General features: G+C 50.9%; 6 protein-coding genes across 16 annotated transcripts; 5 read left to right on the top strand and 1 right to left on the bottom strand.

Annotated features, from left to right (window-relative positions):
- Positions 1-27: 27 nt before the first annotated feature.
- LOC148401168 (uncharacterized) lies at positions 28-3,512 on the top strand. Its single transcript, XM_088370518.1, has 4 exons — positions 28-597; positions 1,197-3,113; positions 3,192-3,252; positions 3,393-3,512. Exons 1-2 carry the CDS (start codon positions 483-485, stop codon positions 2,927-2,929), a joined length of 1,848 nt encoding a protein of 615 aa, XP_088226644.1. The 5' UTR covers positions 28-482; the 3' UTR covers positions 2,930-3,113; positions 3,192-3,252; positions 3,393-3,512.
- On the top strand, positions 3,032-4,600 carry LOC148401167 (uncharacterized). 2 transcript variants are annotated; one of them, XM_088370564.1, is made up of 3 exons: positions 3,032-3,113; positions 3,192-3,252; positions 3,688-4,600. In XM_088370564.1, exon 3 carries the CDS (start codon positions 3,735-3,737, stop codon positions 4,494-4,496), a length of 762 nt encoding a protein of 253 aa, XP_088226690.1. In that variant the 5' UTR covers positions 3,032-3,113; positions 3,192-3,252; positions 3,688-3,734; the 3' UTR covers positions 4,497-4,600. The 2 variants fall into 2 exon arrangements, with proteins under 2 accessions (XP_088226690.1, XP_088226691.1); XM_088370565.1 differs by having other exon boundaries at positions 3,054-3,113; positions 3,685-4,600.
- LOC148401166 (uncharacterized) lies at positions 4,287-8,333 on the bottom strand. Of its 4 annotated transcripts, none has more exons than XM_088370532.1 (3): positions 7,118-7,884; positions 6,345-6,744; positions 4,287-5,395 (listed from the first exon to the last, which is right to left on the bottom strand). In XM_088370532.1, exons 1-3 carry the CDS (start codon positions 7,389-7,391, stop codon positions 5,317-5,319), a joined length of 753 nt encoding a protein of 250 aa, XP_088226658.1. In that variant the 5' UTR covers positions 7,392-7,884; the 3' UTR covers positions 4,287-5,316. The 4 variants fall into 4 exon arrangements, with proteins under 4 accessions (XP_088226658.1, XP_088226656.1, XP_088226657.1 ...); XM_088370530.1 differs by lacking the exon at positions 4,287-5,395 and adding an exon at positions 7,891-8,333 and having other exon boundaries at positions 5,520-6,744; positions 7,118-7,246; XM_088370531.1 differs by lacking the exon at positions 4,287-5,395 and adding an exon at positions 7,891-8,331 and having other exon boundaries at positions 5,520-6,741; positions 7,118-7,246.
- On the top strand, positions 5,633-10,501 carry LOC148401165 (uncharacterized). 5 transcript variants are annotated; one of them, XM_088370535.1, is made up of 5 exons: positions 5,633-6,614; positions 6,694-6,750; positions 7,011-7,871; positions 8,863-8,961; positions 9,591-10,501. In XM_088370535.1, the coding sequence occupies exons 3-5, from the start codon at positions 7,625-7,627 to the stop codon at positions 10,463-10,465; spliced, it is 1,221 nt and encodes a 406-aa protein (XP_088226661.1). In that variant the 5' UTR covers positions 5,633-6,614; positions 6,694-6,750; positions 7,011-7,624; the 3' UTR covers positions 10,466-10,501. The 5 variants fall into 5 exon arrangements, with proteins under 5 accessions (XP_088226661.1, XP_088226660.1, XP_088226659.1 ...); XM_088370534.1 differs by having other exon boundaries at positions 5,633-6,629; XM_088370533.1 differs by having other exon boundaries at positions 5,633-6,750.
- A 137-nt stretch (positions 10,502-10,638) lies between these two features.
- On the top strand, positions 10,639-13,397 carry LOC148401164 (E3 SUMO-protein ligase ZBED1-like). Of its 2 annotated transcripts, none has more exons than XM_088370516.1 (6): positions 10,639-10,820; positions 10,956-11,156; positions 11,323-11,384; positions 11,471-11,579; positions 11,691-12,896; positions 12,996-13,397. In XM_088370516.1, the coding sequence occupies exons 2-6, from the start codon at positions 10,988-10,990 to the stop codon at positions 13,322-13,324; spliced, it is 1,875 nt and encodes a 624-aa protein (XP_088226642.1). In that variant the 5' UTR covers positions 10,639-10,820; positions 10,956-10,987; the 3' UTR covers positions 13,325-13,397. The 2 variants fall into 2 exon arrangements, with proteins under 2 accessions (XP_088226642.1, XP_088226641.1); XM_088370515.1 differs by having other exon boundaries at positions 10,640-10,820; positions 10,951-11,156.
- On the top strand, positions 13,376-16,424 carry LOC148401163 (uncharacterized). 2 transcript variants are annotated; one of them, XM_088370551.1, is made up of 3 exons: positions 13,376-13,523; positions 14,605-14,790; positions 15,057-16,424. In XM_088370551.1, the coding sequence occupies exons 1-3, from the start codon at positions 13,517-13,519 to the stop codon at positions 15,926-15,928; spliced, it is 1,065 nt and encodes a 354-aa protein (XP_088226677.1). In that variant the 5' UTR covers positions 13,376-13,516; the 3' UTR covers positions 15,929-16,424. The 2 variants fall into 2 exon arrangements, with proteins under 2 accessions (XP_088226677.1, XP_088226676.1); XM_088370550.1 differs by lacking the exon at positions 13,376-13,523 and adding an exon at positions 13,576-14,095.
- The last annotated feature ends 453 nt before the right edge of the window (positions 16,425-16,877 follow it).

Here is a 16,877-nt window from a genome sequence, read left to right as displayed (position 1 = left end):
TTCAAATAAGGCGTCAAAAGACTTGAAAGGCATCCGTTCCCCCAACATCTTATTTCGTATTGCATCTCTTTTTTTCTGCGTACACGGAAGACAAGTCTCGCTCGCGGGGGAGTGGATAAATTACGACCGCAAGATGGAGACACCCGTCCCGAGTGGTTGAACTTCCGCAGCTGATCTACTTCCGGTTCGGAATTATGGATTTCGTTTTTGCTTTGCTTTTCCTACGTGGCCACACGCTGGTCGCTTCATTCCTCCACCCAAGTTCGAATCGGGCGGATTGAAGCGTCGACGCAGGACGTTGACTGGACTTAGACATCGTTTGTGACCCGCGCGCGGATCATCTCGCCTCAGTACACGTCGAAGCTTCTCTAGCTAGCAGATCTTATTTTAGCCAGCTAGCGGCTTACAAAGAAAGACGTTCGCCTAGACGCATAGGCAAGGGAAGATCAAGTGAGTGTAAAGTGTTGGATCGTTGTGTGAAAATGTGTTCAAGAGGGGCAGCGCAGTGCGAGGAGGGACTTTGTGCAACAAAGGAGCGGCGAGGTCAACTGCCCCACGCCGTTTTCAACGAGACTCCACTTGTGGTCCACGCAGCAGGTCGGTTCACCATTCATTGGGCTTTTGCTCACGAGGGTCGCGTGCGCGTTGGAGCCGTCCCGTCCCGTCCCGTCCCATCCCGTCCCGTCCCATCCCATCCCATCCCATCCCATCCCATCCCATCCCATCCCAGCTGCCTGCCTTCAGGTCAGCCCGAACGGCGGACGTGCTAACGCAGCTAAGTAACCAGTATGCTTTCCATCTCACTGGAAAGCCTCATGTGCACCCCCTGATGGCCAAAGTCTTGATTGGCATTTGAACTGTGCGATTGCTTTTTTGAATCGATCAATGTCCGTATGGAATCAAAACCCTAAAATGTACGATAGCTAGCCAGACGGTGAGACAGGAACTGGCCACGTGGTCCAATTTCTGTTGGTCAAACATGTCATGTAATACTCTTGACTAAACCGAAATGAACTTATTTGATGGCTTCTAGAGAAATTGAGGTGTTGGTGTGGAATTTTTTTTATTGGTTGCAAAAATCTGCTTTTAAATAACAGTAGAACAGTTATGTATTGATTATCTCTGTTGGTGACTCAATGAGACACACCATCAGTCACAACACGAGACTCGAGCAAAGTGTGTCTTGTGTCCTGCAGATGTCACGGAAGGAGATCTCGGTTCTTGGCAGCAGCAGCAGCAGCAGCGGCTGCAGTCACTCCACATCAAGCAGGAGGAGTGGCCCAAGCCGTGTCACATTAAAGAGGAGGAGCAGGAGGATGAAATCACCACGTTTCAGTTGACTGACATCAGTGTGAAGTTTGAGGAAGGTGAGGGAGAACACAGCGGAGGATCAAAGCGTCTCGCGTCGGCCCCGCAATCAGATAGTGACGACGACGACGACGACGACGACGCCGCCACCTCGCACTCTTCTTACCATGATGACGATCGACGCGCTAAACGTGACGTGACTGGTCAGACTGACAAAAAACGTGTGAAATGTTCTCAGTGCGACAAAGCGTTTGTCTACAAGTCAAGGTTGAAAAGACACTTGAGAACGCACACTGGGGAAAAACCATTTAGTTGTTCCCTGTGCGGCAAAAGCTTCTCTCTCAAGGCACATTTAACGGCACACAACACGACTCACACCGGAGAAAAACCTTTTGCCTGCTCCGTTTGCGATCAGAGATTCTCCAGAAAAGAACATTTAACAAGGCACACCAAAAGACATAATGGAGAGAAACCCTTTCCCTGCTCAATCTGCGGTAAAAGCTTCTCCGAAAAGACCCATTTGAAGATACACACCGGCACGCACACGGGAGACAAGCCGTTCGCCTGCTCCGTGTGTGGTAAAAGCTTCACTCTGAATTCACTTTTGACAAGGCACACCCAAACACACGCTGAAGAAAAACCTTATGTCTGCTCAGTTTGCGGGAAGCGATTTGGTCACAAGGGAGATTTGACAAAACACACGCGAACGCACGCGGAAGAGAAACTTTTTGTCTGCTCCGTTTGTGGTAAACGATTCACTCTGAAAGAAGGTTTGACCAAACATTCCAAAACGCACACGGGAGAAAAACCTTGCGCTTGCCCAGTCTGCGGCCAACGATTCTCCGAGAAGGCCCGCTTAACCCGACATATCAGAACACACACTGGGGAAAAACCCTTTGCGTGCTCGGTCTGCGGTCAAAGCTTTTCCGAAAAGGCCCGCTTGACGCGACACGCGCGGACGCACACTGGAGAGAAGCCCTTTGCGTGCTCCATTTGCGGGAAAACCTTCAACAGAAAGACAACGTTGAAAGCGCACACCAGAACCCACACTGGAGAAAAGCCTTTTGGCTGTTCCGTTTGCGGCCAAAGGTTCTCAACCAATGGGAATTTAACCATCCACATGAAAAGACACGGCGGAGAGAAGCCTTTCACTTGCTTATTCTGCGGCAAAATGTTCCGCGAGAATGGACTTTTGAAAATCCACACGAGGAAACACACCGGAGAGCAGCCCTTTGCCTGCTTTGTGCCACTTTGTGGCAAAAAGTTCTCCCAGCGGGCCGAGTTGACCAAACACGCAAGGACGCACACCGGAGAAAAACCTTTTGCCTGCTCGGTGTGCGACAAAAGATTCAACGAGAGCGGCCATCTCACCAGGCACACGAGAACCCACACGGGAGAGAAACCGTTTGTCTGCTCACTTTGCGGCAAAGGATTCGCCGAGAATGGCCACTTGAGACGACACACCAGAACACACGCGGAGGAGCAGCCAGCCGGTGGCTTGCAGCCAGCCGGTGGCTTGCAGCCAGCCGGCGGTTTGGAGCCAGCCGGCGCTTTGCAGCCAGCCGGCGCTTTGCAGCCAGCCGGCGCTTTGCAGCCAGCCGGTGGCTTGCAACGTGTGTGATGAAAGACGGACGAGTAGCTGGAGACGCGCAAGTGTGACGCTCTCTGTGGCACCACACGAGGGCGCTGTTGGACAGGGCATTTCCGGTATAAATAGGAAGTCCCCAGTTACCGTGAAGTGCCAGGTTCCGGTGGTTGGGTGGGTGCACAGGGAGATTGCTGGGCGCACGCCATCTGCCAATCTGGTAATTATTGGTTTTGTATTTCAGTGGTTGGTTTTTTTTGGAATGATTATCGTCTGGTAAATGTGTTTTATATGACAGGGTTGATTAGTGGTCGAGGCTTCGCGTGCGAGTGACTGGCTTTGGGTGTGCGACGCTTCAGGTAGGCGCTATTCTAATGTTTCTAAGCGTTAGATGTTCAAATGGACTTTCAACTGTTTAGGGACACGTGTTTGCTTTTTACAGTTGCTCAGGTGTACCGTTGCCTGCTGTTCTTAGTTCTCGTTTTGTGCTTTCGGTTAGCCCGTCGCCGCAGCCGCCGCCGCCGCCGCGCTTGGAGGCTGTAAAGCCGGCCGGACCAACCTCGTGAATCTTTTCTCTCTTTGTCCCGTAACGTGTCACTAATAAACATCGTAAACTTCAGTTCTTCTTGCTTCATTAATTGGGAGAGCACCTGCGCTACATGAAGTTCCAATGGCGCGATACAGTTCATGTACAAGGCCCGTTGGATTGAACTCACAGCAGTAAATACTTGGCTTTTTCCCTGAAGGTGAGGCTTGAGGAGCAAGGCTTGACTTCTGCGTGTTGTGCCCAGCAGACGCGGGCGAAGAAGATTTTGAGCAGAAGCTGTGGAGCTCCTCCGGGATGCAGCAGTGGGAAGCAGAGCCCCCAAACATGAAAGAAGAAGAGCAGGAGGAGGATGTCACCGCCTTTCCCTTGACCGTTATCGTGAAGAGCGAAGACGGCGACGACCCCGCGGGAGGTCGCCGATCGGACAGCCTCGTAGCGCCACGCTCGGAGAGTGACGGCGCCACGTCGCGCTCCCGGGACGCTGACCGTGCTCAACGCGCCAAAGGTGATCTGTGGAGTCACGTTGACAAAAAACATGTCAAATGTTCACAATGTGACAAAACCTTTGATCGAAAGTCACTCTTGATAAGACACACAAGAAGCCACACGGGAGAAAAACCTTTTGCCTGCTCGCTTTGCGGGAAGGGATTCTCCTTAAAGACAAATTTAACAATGCACATAAGGACACACACCGGGGAAAAACCCTTTGCCTGCTTCGTGTGTGGTAAAAGATTTGCTAAAAACACAAATTTAACCATTCACACGAGAACGCACACTGGAGAAAAACCTTTTGCGTGCTCCTTTTGTGGGAAAAGATTCACTCAGAAGGGAGATTTGACGATGCACACCAGAACGCACACGGGAGAAAAACCTTTTGTCTGCTCCGTATGCGGCAAACGATTTACGGAGAAGAAAAATCTAACCACGCACGCTCGAACGCACACTGGCGAGAAACCGTTCAAGTGCAGCGTGTGCGACAAAAGGTTTTATGTCAAGCGCGAGGTCAAGCGACACAGGTGTGCCGGTGAGAAGAGCGACGCTCGCTCGAGCTCTTGACCCGACGGAAGAAAGCCAGCCAGGCCGGCCGGCCACTCGCAAATGAGCTGCTTTTTAATCAATAAACTGGGCGAGTGAAGAAGCACACGGCGTCGTGCCACTGAGTCACTTGTGTCAAAAGTCGACTCGAGTTCACCTGGTGAGTTCCTTGAACGAAGGCTTCCACTCAAATGGCGGTACTTCACTTTGAGCTGCCACTTCAGCGTGTGTGTGTGTGAGTGTGTGCGTGTGTGCGGTTGTGTGTCCAAAATTCATCCCGACAACCACAAAGAGGCATTTGCTGTCACATGTTGAAATGATTTTGGTGTGTGCAGATTTCCTACAAAGTGAAACATCCATTTTATTGATGAAAAAAAAAGCACTTCCACCCAATCTTCAGTCACGAATGAACCGCAGCCAATTGGACGGATGGAAAAGCTGAGTTCCTTTTCTCTGATCGCAATCAAGTCAGCAGTGCGACTCCAGGCGAACGGCCAGAAGTGGCGAGCCTTCCCAGCAGGGCAAAACATCTTCCAGGAGGAAGCCAGCCATCCAGCCGGCCGGCCAGCCAGCCAGCCAGCCGGCCAGCCAGCCAGCCAGCCAGCCAGCCAGCCAGCCAGCCGGCCAGCCATCCATCCAGCCAGCCAGAAAGGCGACCGCTCTATTCTTTGGACTGATGAGTCGAATGTCGACCTTTTGGCAAGGCGTCTTACTGGTCACAAGAAAACCAATATTGAGCGTCAAAACTCGGTGATAATTCTCGAGGTATTTCTTTATTTTCGTTCTGACTTTTCTTGGCCTCCTGGGGCTTACAGTCGGTCGGGGATGTTGTTCATATTTGTCAACCAACGCCGTGAAGCCTTTTGAGCCCTTTTTTTATTTCCTGTGACAAAGGCCGACAGAAATCCGCTGGACTCGACCTGAGAGAGAAACGCAGGCCTCGGTCACGCTGAATCCAAGACGGACACTTGAGAGCGGTAAAGGTTGGTGGACCCTTACGATGCTTTCAAATGTACACCCAATGACAAGACGATTGCAAATTCCTTTTTGCATTCATTTCATGCATTTGTCAGTCAAACTGTTTATTGCTTTTGTTGCACGTTAGGTAAAGCTGGTAGCGGTACGAGAGGGAGGGAGGGAGGGTTGGGAGGGAGGGAGGGAGGGAGAAGCAACATTGAGGTTTCCAACGTTCCACACGCAGACCCCGGACCCGCAGCACACTCGGCCGGTCAAAGCATTCTCTAGCGCGTGTGCGTTGGTGTGTGCTTTGTCAACTCGTCTCTTCGAGTGAAGATTTGACCGCAAATTGAGCAGGCAAAAGGTTTCTCCCCAGTGTGAATTTTGGTGTGTATTGTCAAATGTCCCTTATAAGAAAAGCTGTTACCGCAAACTGTGCATGCGTAAGGTTTCTCACCAGTGTGTGTTTTGAGGTGTTCTCTCAAATCTCGGTTCTCGGAGAAACTTTGACCACAAATAGTGCATGCATAAGGTTTCTCACCCGTGTGAGTTCTGGTGTGGACTGTCAGTTGGCTTTTATGAGAGAATCTTTGACTGCAAAGCGAGCAGGCAAAAGGTTTTTCTCCAGTGTGTGTTCTTGAGTGTATCGTTAAGTTGCCCTTCAGAGAGAATCTTTGACCACAATCCGAGCAGGCAAAGGGTTTCTCCCCACTGTGTATTCTCGCGTGATTTCTCAAGTCTCTCTTTACGGAGAATCTTTGACCGCAAACTGAGCAGGCAAAAGGTTTCTCTCCAGTGTGTGTTATCGTGTGTTTTGTCAAATGACTTTTATAGGAGAATCTTTGATTACAAACTAAGCAGGCAAACGGTTTCTCGCCAGTGTGTATTCTCATGTGTCGTTTCAAAACCCACCTGTCGGCAAACGTTTTACCGCACTGACAACATTTGCAGCGCTTGTTGCCAGTGTGAAATGGCACATCGTCAGCGTCAGACTCGTCATCGTCATCATCACGCACTGATAGTGGAGCCAAGAGGCCGTCTGCTTGTGACGCTCCATCGCCCTCTGCTGTCACTTGTTGACTTGAGCAGCTGCTGCTGCTGCTGCAGCTGCTGCTTGGAGGCTCCGCCCCTCTGCTCTCCCCACTCGGAACTTCGTCATCTTCACTCTTCAGAGGGTCAAAGGTCAACGGCCAAGCGGTGAGCTGCTCCTCCTCCTCCTCTTCCTTTTTGACGTGCTCCTCGTCCTCCTCTTTCATGCCAGGGGACCGCAGCAGGTCTTCCGCTCGATTGTGGGGGGCCTCTTCATCTTCTGCTTCAGGTGAGCAAAACAACAAGGTTTGGTTGGGTGGTACTAAAACGATTCCAAAGCAGAACAATATCAAAAGCAGATCCCGTCCTTTTGTTTCACGTACATCCGCCGTACACGTTTGACTCTTTTAGTTCGAAACAGTGTTTTCATCAAAGTCAAAAACAACTTTCCTTCTGACGCAATCTGTTTGAATGGAAACTTTGAGCTGCATCATTTTGTGATCAAATCTATCTGGAAGCAGCTCACACGTTGACTTTTCCTCTTTGCAGTCGGCACTTTTGAATACCGTACGACTGAAGTCGGGAGCGTGACATAACGAGCCGTCTCATCTCATGATCGTGAGGCGAAAAGGTTTTCTGCCCGTGCTCTGGATCACCTTCTTCACTCTTGACGATGACATCGGTCAAGGGAAACGCGCCGATATCCTCCTCCTGTTTGTCGTCTTCCTTGATGTGAGGCGGGTCGGGCTCCCGCCGCTCAACATGAAGATCCTCCTCCGTGAAGTCTGCAGGATGCAAGAAGACGATTGCCAAGGCTTTAAACACGCACTTGTGTCGGGCAGATCCAACTGAGCCAGTGACATTTTGAATCCGGCTGGACAAGAGGGACAAGCTGTTCGTCCTCAAAGTCATTTGCCAGGTGGAGGTCATTCAACATTGGAAACGAAGCTACGCCGCTTTGCAAATCCGTCTGGATGGGCTACAGCGAAAGTCCACACAGCCCCTCTTTTTCTCATTGTCACTCTTTACAAAGGAGTTTGTGACCGTGACCTCGAATTAGCTGTAGCACCCCAATTTTTGGGCAATCAAACGCAACACAATGTCGACTTCTAATCGGGGAAGCTCCGTGTTCTTTGACGCTCGCGGCTGTCGACTTTCAGTAAATGCCCCGTTTGACGAATCTGCGTGGAATGAAATCTGCTCTCGACGCGGTAGGACACAGCACGACTGTGCACTCGGTCTACGATTCTCACACTTTGGCACGGACTCATCACGTGAAGTTGAATCTTGCACGTTTTCCAAATTTCCGAGGCGTTTGGCTTCCGAGTCAAGGCAAGCTACCGCTGGAGTACACAATATTTTGTAAACGTAAAACGCGGTCAGTCATCATGATGGAAAACAGAAGCATGAGTAAGTCAAGTGACGCAACCTTTGCGGTGGAGCACAACTCGAGGCTTCTTGCAAACACCATCCGGTTGTTGACGTTTTCGCCTGTTCCTTGTTGTTTCACAAACTTCTTCCTCGTAATCTTCTTCTTTGACGCGTTTTGCACACATTTCACACGACAATCAACAACACTTGACACTCACAGACGGTGACGCTAACACGCCCGTCCGTCTCTTTGTTAGCGGCTAGCCAGCTAAGCTAAGCTAAGCTAAGCTCTCGGGAAGTTTCAACGTGCGCTGACACGAGTTGATACTGATTCAAGTAACGATCATGATATGTGTCTTTATATATTACGTCAAGTGGTGATGGAAGTCCTGTGTCGAGTTCTTAGTATGTTCCTATATGTTTCCAAAATCACGTCTTCCGAATGTTTATACTTCCGTCCATTGTGTGACGTAACGTCCGTCACACAACACTCTGGCCGACGCATGACGACCATCTAGCGGCGATGACGGCAAATAGCACAAACTGGTCACTCGCCGTCAGCAAAGCGATCCGCAAACGCAAGTGTTTGATTACGCATGTTCTTACTAGGCACAATGTTCCAACTGCGCACTCGGTCAAATTTATACAAAAAAGATATCCCTACTCTCAGCATTGTACTGCATATTAAGTTCGACCAAGCGGAGTTGCCGTACTTCGTCGCACTTGTCTGCTGCGGTTCTTTTGGATGCGGTGCGGCTAAGCAAACGTGCTTCGATAAATGACTTCCTAAATTCTGCCGAACGCACCGAAGTCTTAAGGGGAGTAAAAACCATGAAGTAAGTCTTCGTGGCCGGATAAAGTCCTTTCGATGCACACTGAGTAGTCTCAATTTAACATAGCTTAGCTAGGTTGCTAGCCAGGGGTAACAGTCGCGCCTTTGTTAGCATCACGAAGCTCATTTGAGACCAAATGTGAACGTAAAGAACTTGTGATCATCGTGTGAAAATGTGTGCCGAATGTGTGAAAGAAGAAGATTATGAAGAGGAACTTTGTGGACCAAAAGAGGCGAACGAGCGACAATGGCTGCATGCACATTGCAAGACGTCTCGAGTTGACTTCCACGGAAAAGGTTTGTTCCTTTTGTACTCTCACCAATTGACTTTTTTTCCCCTTCTTTTTGAATCATCACAATCACTGACATGCTGTACGTATTTTCCCATTTTATGCGGCAGTCTGTATTCCAGTGGTACTTTGATTGACAAGTTTAACTCAAGCTAGTAGCTTTATTTATTTACCCCTCTCTCCAATCGCCTTTTCCCCCTTGAGCCCTCACCCTCAAATACCACAATTATTCTTATTTATTTGTGTATTTGTTCATTTTTTTTCCAGACCCAGCCTGATCATTTATTTGTTGATATTATCTACAGTGGATGTAGAAAGTCTACACACGTGTGATAAATTGCAAATTTGTTTTGATTGAAAGAAGTTAGATGGGCAAAGCTTTTATTGCAACTCTCAGTCCTTTCAGCTATGGCACTTTTCATGTTAACTAGTTTATTCATGTTCTTTTAGACAAGACTGCTACTTTATTTTTTAAAATTCTATTCAACAGGTTTATTCATGTTTGTTTAGCCAAGAGTGGTACAAAGAACAAAAAAGATATTGAATGATTTGTTTTTAATAAGTCTTTCGGTATGCTAATTTCATTATTTTCCATGATTGTGCTGACAGAATGAAACCAGCTTATTTGTATTTCAGAGCAGCCACACTTCAAAGAGGAAGAGCAGGAGGGAGACGTCAGTGAGTTTCCATTGACTTTTGTCGTCGTCAAGATTGAAGGTGAAGACAACTGTGAAAGTGAGGAGAACAGAGGGACAGAGGCGTCAAGCAGCAGCGGCAGCAGCAGCAGCAGCCGCCGCAGCCGCAGCAGCAGCACACCGCAACACCTGACAGCAGAAGGTGATGGAGACCACTGTGGAGGAGCACCATCCCACAGCCCCTTGGCTCCACTCTCGGACGGCGATGACATAACGTCACACTCTTCTGAAACGGATGATGATGAACACGCTCATGCGGACATGCCGTTTCACATTGACAAAAAGTATGCAAAATGTTCACATTGCGACAAATCTTTTTACAAGTCATCGCTGAAAAGACACACAAGAACACACACGGGAGAGAAACCTTTTGCCTGTTCAGTGTGTGCTAAAACCTTCTCTAGAAAGGGAGATTTAGCAACACACCAAAGAACACACACAGGGGAGAAACCATTCGTCTGCCTTTTCTGTGGCCGAAGATTCACTCAAAGTAACACTTTGACAGCGCACACTAGAACGCACACTGGTGGGCGACCTTTTGCTTGCACCCTTTGTGATAAAAGATTCACTCAGAGAGCAAATTTAATAGCACACACAAGAACACACACTGGAGAACAACCGTTTGCCTGCTCAGTTTGCGGCCAAAGATTCTCCATCAAAGCAAACTTAACAACGCACACAAGAACACACACTGGAGAAAAACCTTTTGCCTGCTCAGTTTGCGGTCGAAGATTCTCTGTGAAGAGAAATCTAACGAGACATACAAGAAGACACACTAGCGAGAAACCTGTCAGTTGCAATGTAGCCAGTCTGTGACTTTTCAACAATTAAAATGTCATATCACTGTTTAAAGGCATGTTTGAAGAAAAAAAGAACACACACACAGATGCAATCTAAATCGACCGCTGTAACAATGAATCAATCAATCAATGCCAAAGTAGTCCATCAAGAAATCGACCGACATCCGAGTCTCCGCCTGGCAAGTGGCGGAGAGACGATGCGGAAGTGACGTCGGGCTATGCGACATGACGCGCGCGGGGCATCGTCGGAAGCAGCCGTGAGCATTGCAGCAAAATGTTGCCAGCGCAGCCGCTTTTCTTTTGGAAAGAATTCGTCTCCTGTTCGCGGTAGACAGGCCGAAGCATCCTTCACCGTTATCCTGCACGAAAAGGTTCTTGATGAAAATTTGGTGTCAGCTTCGAGTCGTCTCGGTGCATTCTCAATTCGGCTTAGCTAGCTTAGCTAGATAGCCGCTAACGCAGAGACGCCTTTCGGTTGCTTTTTCTTCTTCTTCTTCCCAGCGCAGCGCTCAGTGTGCTGCTTATCGCGTGCGTCACAATGTGTGCAAAACGTGTGAAAGAGGAGGAAGTTTGCGGAGTTAAAGAGGAAGAGTTCGAGGAGGAAGTTTGCGGAGTGAAAGAGGAAGAGTACGAGGAGGACGTTTGCGGCGGTACAGAGGAGAAGGAGACGCAACTCCTGGACGCCCGTGTTGCGCTCCACGGAGCAGGTTTGTTGAGCTCGTTTGCCGAAGCACGTGACGCGTGACGTGTGAAGCAGCAACCGCTTCGTTTTCCGAATCGGTTGCGCAATTTGCTATCGTTGTTGCTCTCGAGTTGTTGTTGTTGTTGTTGACAAATTGATGACATACATCTCTCCGGTCATTATGGAGCAAGACAGGAAGAGAGGTCGTTCTTCGGACATGTGGGAATACTTCAGTCTGATCACCCCCGATAAGGTGCGTGCCAGCCAGCGTGCCAACGTCGACACGGAGGAGCCGAGCTAGGAACTTGAACTCGGTTTTTAATACGCACTTGCGCCCAGGTCCAGTGCTTGGTGTGCTCGGCCGAACTCAAGTACCACGGCAATACGTCGTCCATGGTGAGGCACTACACGGCCAGGCACGGACCCGCTCTGAAACAGGGCACCGCAAGTGAGTCGAGTGGAGCCCAGCCCAGCCTGGCCCAGCCCAGCCAGCGCTTTGGCCAAGGGCGGCGAGCTGAGCAACTTTGCCCGTCCGTCATTTGTCTGTCTTGCCGTTCAGCGGGCCGTAAGCAGGAGCTGGACGAAGCGCTGGCCAACATGGTGGTGAAAGACTGGCAACCTTTTTCCGTGGTGGACGACTGCGGCTTCAAGGCGCTCGTGGCGTCGCTGGATCCCGCCTACGTGCTCCCGTCCAGACGGGCCCTCAAGAAGATGGTGCTGGAGAAATACGAGGAGGAGCGGAGCAAGGCCAAGGCGGCCGTGCGCCAGGCCGAAGCCGTCAGCCTGACCGCCGACACGTGGAGCTCGGTGGGGGCGGACGCCTGCCTGGCGGTGACCTGCCACTTTCTGGACCAGGCCATGAGAGTGGCCACCGTGCTTCTGGGCGTGCGGCCTCTGCCGCAATCGCACACGTCCAGTCACGTGGCCGACAGCTTGACGGCGCTCATGGAGGAGTGGGCCATCGAGGGCAAGGTGACTTCCATCGTGACCGACGCGGCGCCCCAGATGGTGGCCTCGGTGCGCGATCTCAATTTGAGACACGCGCTCTGCTTTGCCCGCTCGCTCAATTTGGTGGTCAAGAAGGCTCTGGACGCCACGGCGGGCCTGCAGGAGCTCCGCGGCAGGGCGCGCCACCTGGTGGCTCTCTTCAAGAGCAGCGCCGGCGCCAGAGACAAGCTGAGACAAGCGCAGGCGCAGACGGACGCTCCGGCCGCGCCGCTCGTCCAGGAGGCGGACGCGCGCTGGACCAGCACCTTCCTCATGCTCCAGCGTCTCTCGGAGCAGCGACGGTGCGTGGGCGCGGCGCTCGCCGGGCTGGAAACGCCGCCGCCGCCGCCACCGCTGTCCTCTCAGGACCACGAAACGGCGGCCGCGTGCCTGCACCTGCTGGCGCCCTTCTACCAGGCCAGCCTGGAGATGGCGCAGGAGAAGAGACTGTCGGCCTCCAAGGTGATCCCCATCACCAAAATGCTGCTGCTGCACTTGCACGAGGCCAACGAAAAGACCAGCCACGCCACGGCCAAGCAGCTGGCGCACAACCTGCTCTCGGTCATGCAGGAAAGGTTCGACACGCTGGAAAGCCAGACGGCCTTGAGCCTCTCCACCCTGCTGGATCCCAGATTCAAAACCTTTGGCTTCTACAATCAAGCGCGCGCGCAGACCTCGGTCAAACGCCTGGCCGCCCAGTGCTCGCAGGTCATCATGCGCACGCCCGCCGAAGAGCGGCCCTTTGCGTCGGCGCCCTCGTCGCCGGCCAACGTCGCGGGTGGGTGAGATCGCCGAAGCGCTGGGCGGCAAAAGCGCTGGGGCGGCGAAAGCGGCGGCCAAAGCGCTACGGCGACGCTAACCCTAACCCCGTTCGCAGGTATCGACCTCTGGGAGAGCCTGGACAGAGACGCCTCGGAAGCCATGCGGCGGTCGCGCAACGCCTCGGTGGACGCCACGCTGGAAGTGCAGCGCTACGTGAGCGACCCGCCCCTGGGACGAGCGGAAGACCCGCTGGCCTACTGGCTGAGCCATCGCAACGTTTACCCGCATCTCTTCCGGCTGGCCAAGCATTTCCTGTGCACGCCGGCGTCGTCGCTTCCTTGCGAGCAGGTCTTCTCCAAATGCGGAGAACTTGTGAGCAAGAAGAGAAACCGACTCAGCCCCAAAAGTGTGGAAATCGTCACGTTCCTCAATCAAAGTCTCTGAGCGACCGGCCGGATGGATGGATGATGGGAATTTTCTTTTCTAAATGCAATTAAATGTAGCGTTTAGAGACGTCTTTTTGATTTGCTTTGTTCAGGTTTTCTAACCGCTGTTAGACGGGAACGTGGATTCTCGCCTGGGTGGCGCTTCCGCCTCAAGGCAGGCAGGCAGGCAGGCCACTTGGACAAGCTGCGTATGATCGGTGAGTGCGTCTGAAACTACCAAAAGGAAAACGAAGACGACCTGGGTAGAAAGAGTGAAAAAAAATCTTATCGAAACGAATACCTAATCATAATACTTAGTTTTGACTTGTGATGGTAAAGGTTACCGCTAGATGGCAGTAACGCCAAGGCTATGAAGTTCTCTGAGCGGATGTTGCATGGAAGAGGACCGGGAAGTCAACGTTGCCGTTCCGTGATATCAACACTACTTTGGACGCCCTAAGTTCTCGTCGCGCGCAGATGGATGTAGATAAATCCTTAACCAGAGTTAAACGTCACACTTGAAAGAGTGCTTTCCGGATAAACTCCTGCCGGCCGTCGCCGCACGTTCTACCGAGCTTAGCTTAGCTTTTATTAGCCGCCCAAAGAGCCGGCTCTGGGTCTGGCTCTGGCTCCGGCTCCGGCTCTGGCTCCGGCTCCCCTTGCCACCTTTGGGAGAACCGCGTTTGTGTGAAAATGGGCACAAAGAGTGGAACAAATGAGGAGAACGAGCATCAAGGTCAACTACAGGACGCGATTCTCCAGCATCCTCCAGTCGTGTTGCACACTGCAGGTTCGTTTCCTTCTTCGCTCTCTCTCTCTCTCTCTCTCTCTCTCTCTCTCTCGCTCTCTCTCTCTCTCTCTCTCTCTCTCTCTCTCTCTCTCTCTCTCTCTCTCATTTGTTTAGTTGCTGATGAAGCCCACATGACATGCGGTTCAAATCGTGATCAGGATTGTTCTCAGGCTCCGACAGAGCTTGCTGATCCTATCAGTCGTGTCTGTTGAAGGGGAGAAAGACAGACAAGTGAAACGTGCACGTAGGATAGCCACATCTATGCCAAAATATCAGCTACTAACTTTGACTTTGAATTGACTGAAGTAAGTCATTCATTGGTCAAATCCATCTTGATGTTATATAGAAGACTGTTTTCTCGGAGTTGATCTTATCATTTAGTCGCTTACTGTTGAAAGCTGCCTCACCTTGATGACTTTCAATCAAGAATATCTCATCATAAACTTTACCAAGAAGACCTAGTGACAGGAGTAAGACTTGTCCAGAATATGTCTTTTGGTGTCTTGCAGGCGTCACAGGTGGAGATGTCGGTCCTGAGCGGCACGACTCGGAATTCGCCGAGGTCAAAGAGGAGGAGTGGGAGGGGCCAGAGCCCGCCCGCATGAAAGAACGGGAGCTCGAGCTGCAGCTTCCTCACGTCAAAGAGGAAGAACAGGAGGTTCCGTTCATTGGCATCGTTGTGAAAAGTGAAGACGGTGAGGGTCAGAGCAGACGGCCATCAGAGCCTGACCGACTAATGAAGATGATGCACATCCAAACGTGACTCATTTCTAGCAAAACTAGATCAATGGTCAATGATGTTCACCTGATCCTTCTGTGCGTTTGCAAGAAAACCCTTCTCAAGCGGCTTCAACACTAATGGCACTTTCTAGTCATGACAACTCTTTTCACTGACTGCTACAAACAAAAGCTATGGGAGGTTTGATTGATTTGCCTTCTTGTGTGTGTGTGTGTCTGGCAGACGTCAGTCAACAGCAGCCAGAGTCACCTCAGGCTAAGGAAGAGGAGGAGGGTGAGCTCACCGAGATGCCGCCGACCGGCAAAGAGGGGCTTCAACGTGAGGAGGCCGGAGGCACGGGGCCTCTCAGCTGCAGCTCTACGGCACCTGAAGGTGGCCGAGGCCACCCTGGAAGATCCCGTGCGGACGGCCTCTTTGCTCCGCTTTCAGATCACCGCCACGGCATTTGGCACTCTCGGAATAACCATGAGGATGACGGAGGGCACTCGGGCAGCATTTCGTGTCCGACAGACAACATGCGCTGGACATGTTGTCAGTGTGACAAAACATTTGAAGCCAAGTACAATTTCAAAATGCACACTGGAGAAAAAGCTTTGGCCTGCTCGCTTTGTAGTCAAGGAGCCCCTTTGACAAACATTCAGGAAAAACATTTTGCTTGCTCAGTCTGCCACTTCAAATTCCGGAAGCATTGCAATTTAAAGGCACACATAAGAACACACACAGGAGAGAAACCTTTTGCCTGCTCAGTCTGCGACAAAAGATTTACTGAAAAGGGACATCTGAGAACACACTCGCGAACACACACTGGGGAAAAACCTTTTGCCTGCTCAGTGTGCGAGCAGAGGTTCTCGGAAAAGGGAAGCTTACGAAAACACGCGCGAACCCACAGTGGAGAGAAACCGTTTGCCTGCTTAGTTTGCGCTAAAACATTCGCTCAGAAGGGACATTTAAGAAGGCATTCGAGAACGCACACCGGAGAGAAGCCTTTCAGCTGCAATGTGTGCGCTAAACGCTTTGCCAATAAGTATCAGGTTACAATACATCATTGTGCTGGGGAGAAAAGCAGTGGGCATCCAGCTTCAAAGAGACAGTGACGAAACAAAGTCAGCTGGCTGCGCAAATCCATTTCAAAGTCGCAGCCTTCCATTAGAACGCCTCATTGTATTTGTCCGCTGTGACTACATTCGTCTTTAAACTGTTTCGATCCGTTGGCCTTTATGTCCAACAGCGCTTGTTTTTCAACATTGGGGGCTGCATCATGTTGGCAAAAACATGCCATGGCAATATGATTGCGACACGTAGCTAAAGAAATGACATTTTTCGGATCTCATGAAAGAAGTCGATGCTGTAGCAATAAGCACGCTCAATGTATTCTTAGCTAATTCTTTGTCATTAACCTTGATCTTGTTCAATCCTGGATGATGATGATGATGTTGCACACATATTGGGCTTTTCAACCGCTACCGCCATTAGAACAGAGTTTATTTGTCCTTTCTTTATTGACACATTGGAGTGTTTGGAATTGACCGAAGTCAAATTCCTTGTTTGGCACGCTCAAACACGGCAAATAAAAAAATCTTGAATCTTGAATTCCAACTGCGGCCGGTCTCAAGTTGAAGTCAAGTTCAAGCGCGCCTCGGGAGGTCGCACCCTCTTCCGTGTTGCACGCAAATGAATTCTTTGCTGACAAATATTTGCAGGAATCAGAAGACGCTGGCGTTGCTGCAGGAGCAAAATGGCTGTGGGGGTTAAGCGCTTCCGCCACGCCTCCCCACCGTGGCATGGCATGGCATGGCATGGCATGGCATGGCATGGCATGGCATGGCATGGCATGGCATGGCATGGCATGGCATGGCATGGCGCTTTGTCCTGAACGACCAAAGCGGCCACGTCGCGTCTTTAGTGTGTTCCAAAACATTTGCGCTGCATTTAACAAGGGTGTTTGGACATTTCCATGTGTGCGCTGGCCGCAAGGAAGGTTTGTTTTGTTTCGGCTGCAATCTTGGGTCTACAACGTAGGTGTCAAAGCCAAGGCCCGGCCGG

The sequence above is a fragment of the Syngnathus floridae genome, chromosome 3 (assembly GCF_059516105.1).
Source record: "Syngnathus floridae isolate MCC-2025c chromosome 3, RoL_Sflo_1.0, whole genome shotgun sequence".
Classification (NCBI taxonomy): Eukaryota; Metazoa; Chordata; class Actinopteri; order Syngnathiformes; family Syngnathidae; genus Syngnathus; species Syngnathus floridae.
Note: the sequence above shows the minus strand (reverse complement) of the source record. Positions and strands in the feature narration are given on the sequence as shown.

Bases quoted from the DNA above. Each gene is read 5' to 3' on its own strand.
- LOC148401168 (XM_088370518.1), top strand. From the start codon at position 483: ATGTGTTCAAGAGGGGCAGCGCAGTGCGAGGAGGGACTTTGTGCAACA. The intron at 598-1,196 runs GTCGGTTCACCA...TGTGTCCTGCAG, and splicing joins ACTTGTGGTCCACGCAGCAG to ATGTCACGGAAGGAGATCTC.
- LOC148401167 (XM_088370564.1), top strand. From the start codon at position 3,735: ATGCAGCAGTGGGAAGCAGAGCCCCCAAACATGAAAGAAGAAGAGCAG.
- LOC148401166 (XM_088370529.1), bottom strand. From the start codon at position 7,391: ATGACCTCCACCTGGCAAATGACTTTGAGGACGAACAGCTTGTCCCTC. The intron at 6,742-7,117 runs GTGATCCAGAGC...CACCTGAAGCAG, and splicing joins CATCGTCAAGAGTGAAGAAG to AAGATGAAGAGGCCCCCCAC.
- LOC148401165 (XM_088370535.1), top strand. From the start codon at position 7,625: ATGCCCCGTTTGACGAATCTGCGTGGAATGAAATCTGCTCTCGACGCG. The intron at 7,872-8,862 runs GTAAGTCAAGTG...GTGTGAAAGAAG, and splicing joins GATGGAAAACAGAAGCATGA to AAGATTATGAAGAGGAACTT. The intron at 8,962-9,590 runs GTTTGTTCCTTT...TTTGTATTTCAG, and splicing joins AGTTGACTTCCACGGAAAAG to AGCAGCCACACTTCAAAGAG.
- LOC148401164 (XM_088370516.1), top strand. From the start codon at position 10,988: ATGTGTGCAAAACGTGTGAAAGAGGAGGAAGTTTGCGGAGTTAAAGAG. The intron at 11,385-11,470 runs GTGCGTGCCAGC...ACTTGCGCCCAG, and splicing joins GTCTGATCACCCCCGATAAG to GTCCAGTGCTTGGTGTGCTC. The intron at 11,580-11,690 runs GTGAGTCGAGTG...CTTGCCGTTCAG, and splicing joins TCTGAAACAGGGCACCGCAA to CGGGCCGTAAGCAGGAGCTG.
- LOC148401163 (XM_088370550.1), top strand. From the start codon at position 13,999: ATGGGCACAAAGAGTGGAACAAATGAGGAGAACGAGCATCAAGGTCAA. The intron at 14,096-14,604 runs GTTCGTTTCCTT...GGTGTCTTGCAG, and splicing joins AGTCGTGTTGCACACTGCAG to GCGTCACAGGTGGAGATGTC. The intron at 14,791-15,056 runs GTGAGGGTCAGA...TGTGTCTGGCAG, and splicing joins CGTTGTGAAAAGTGAAGACG to ACGTCAGTCAACAGCAGCCA.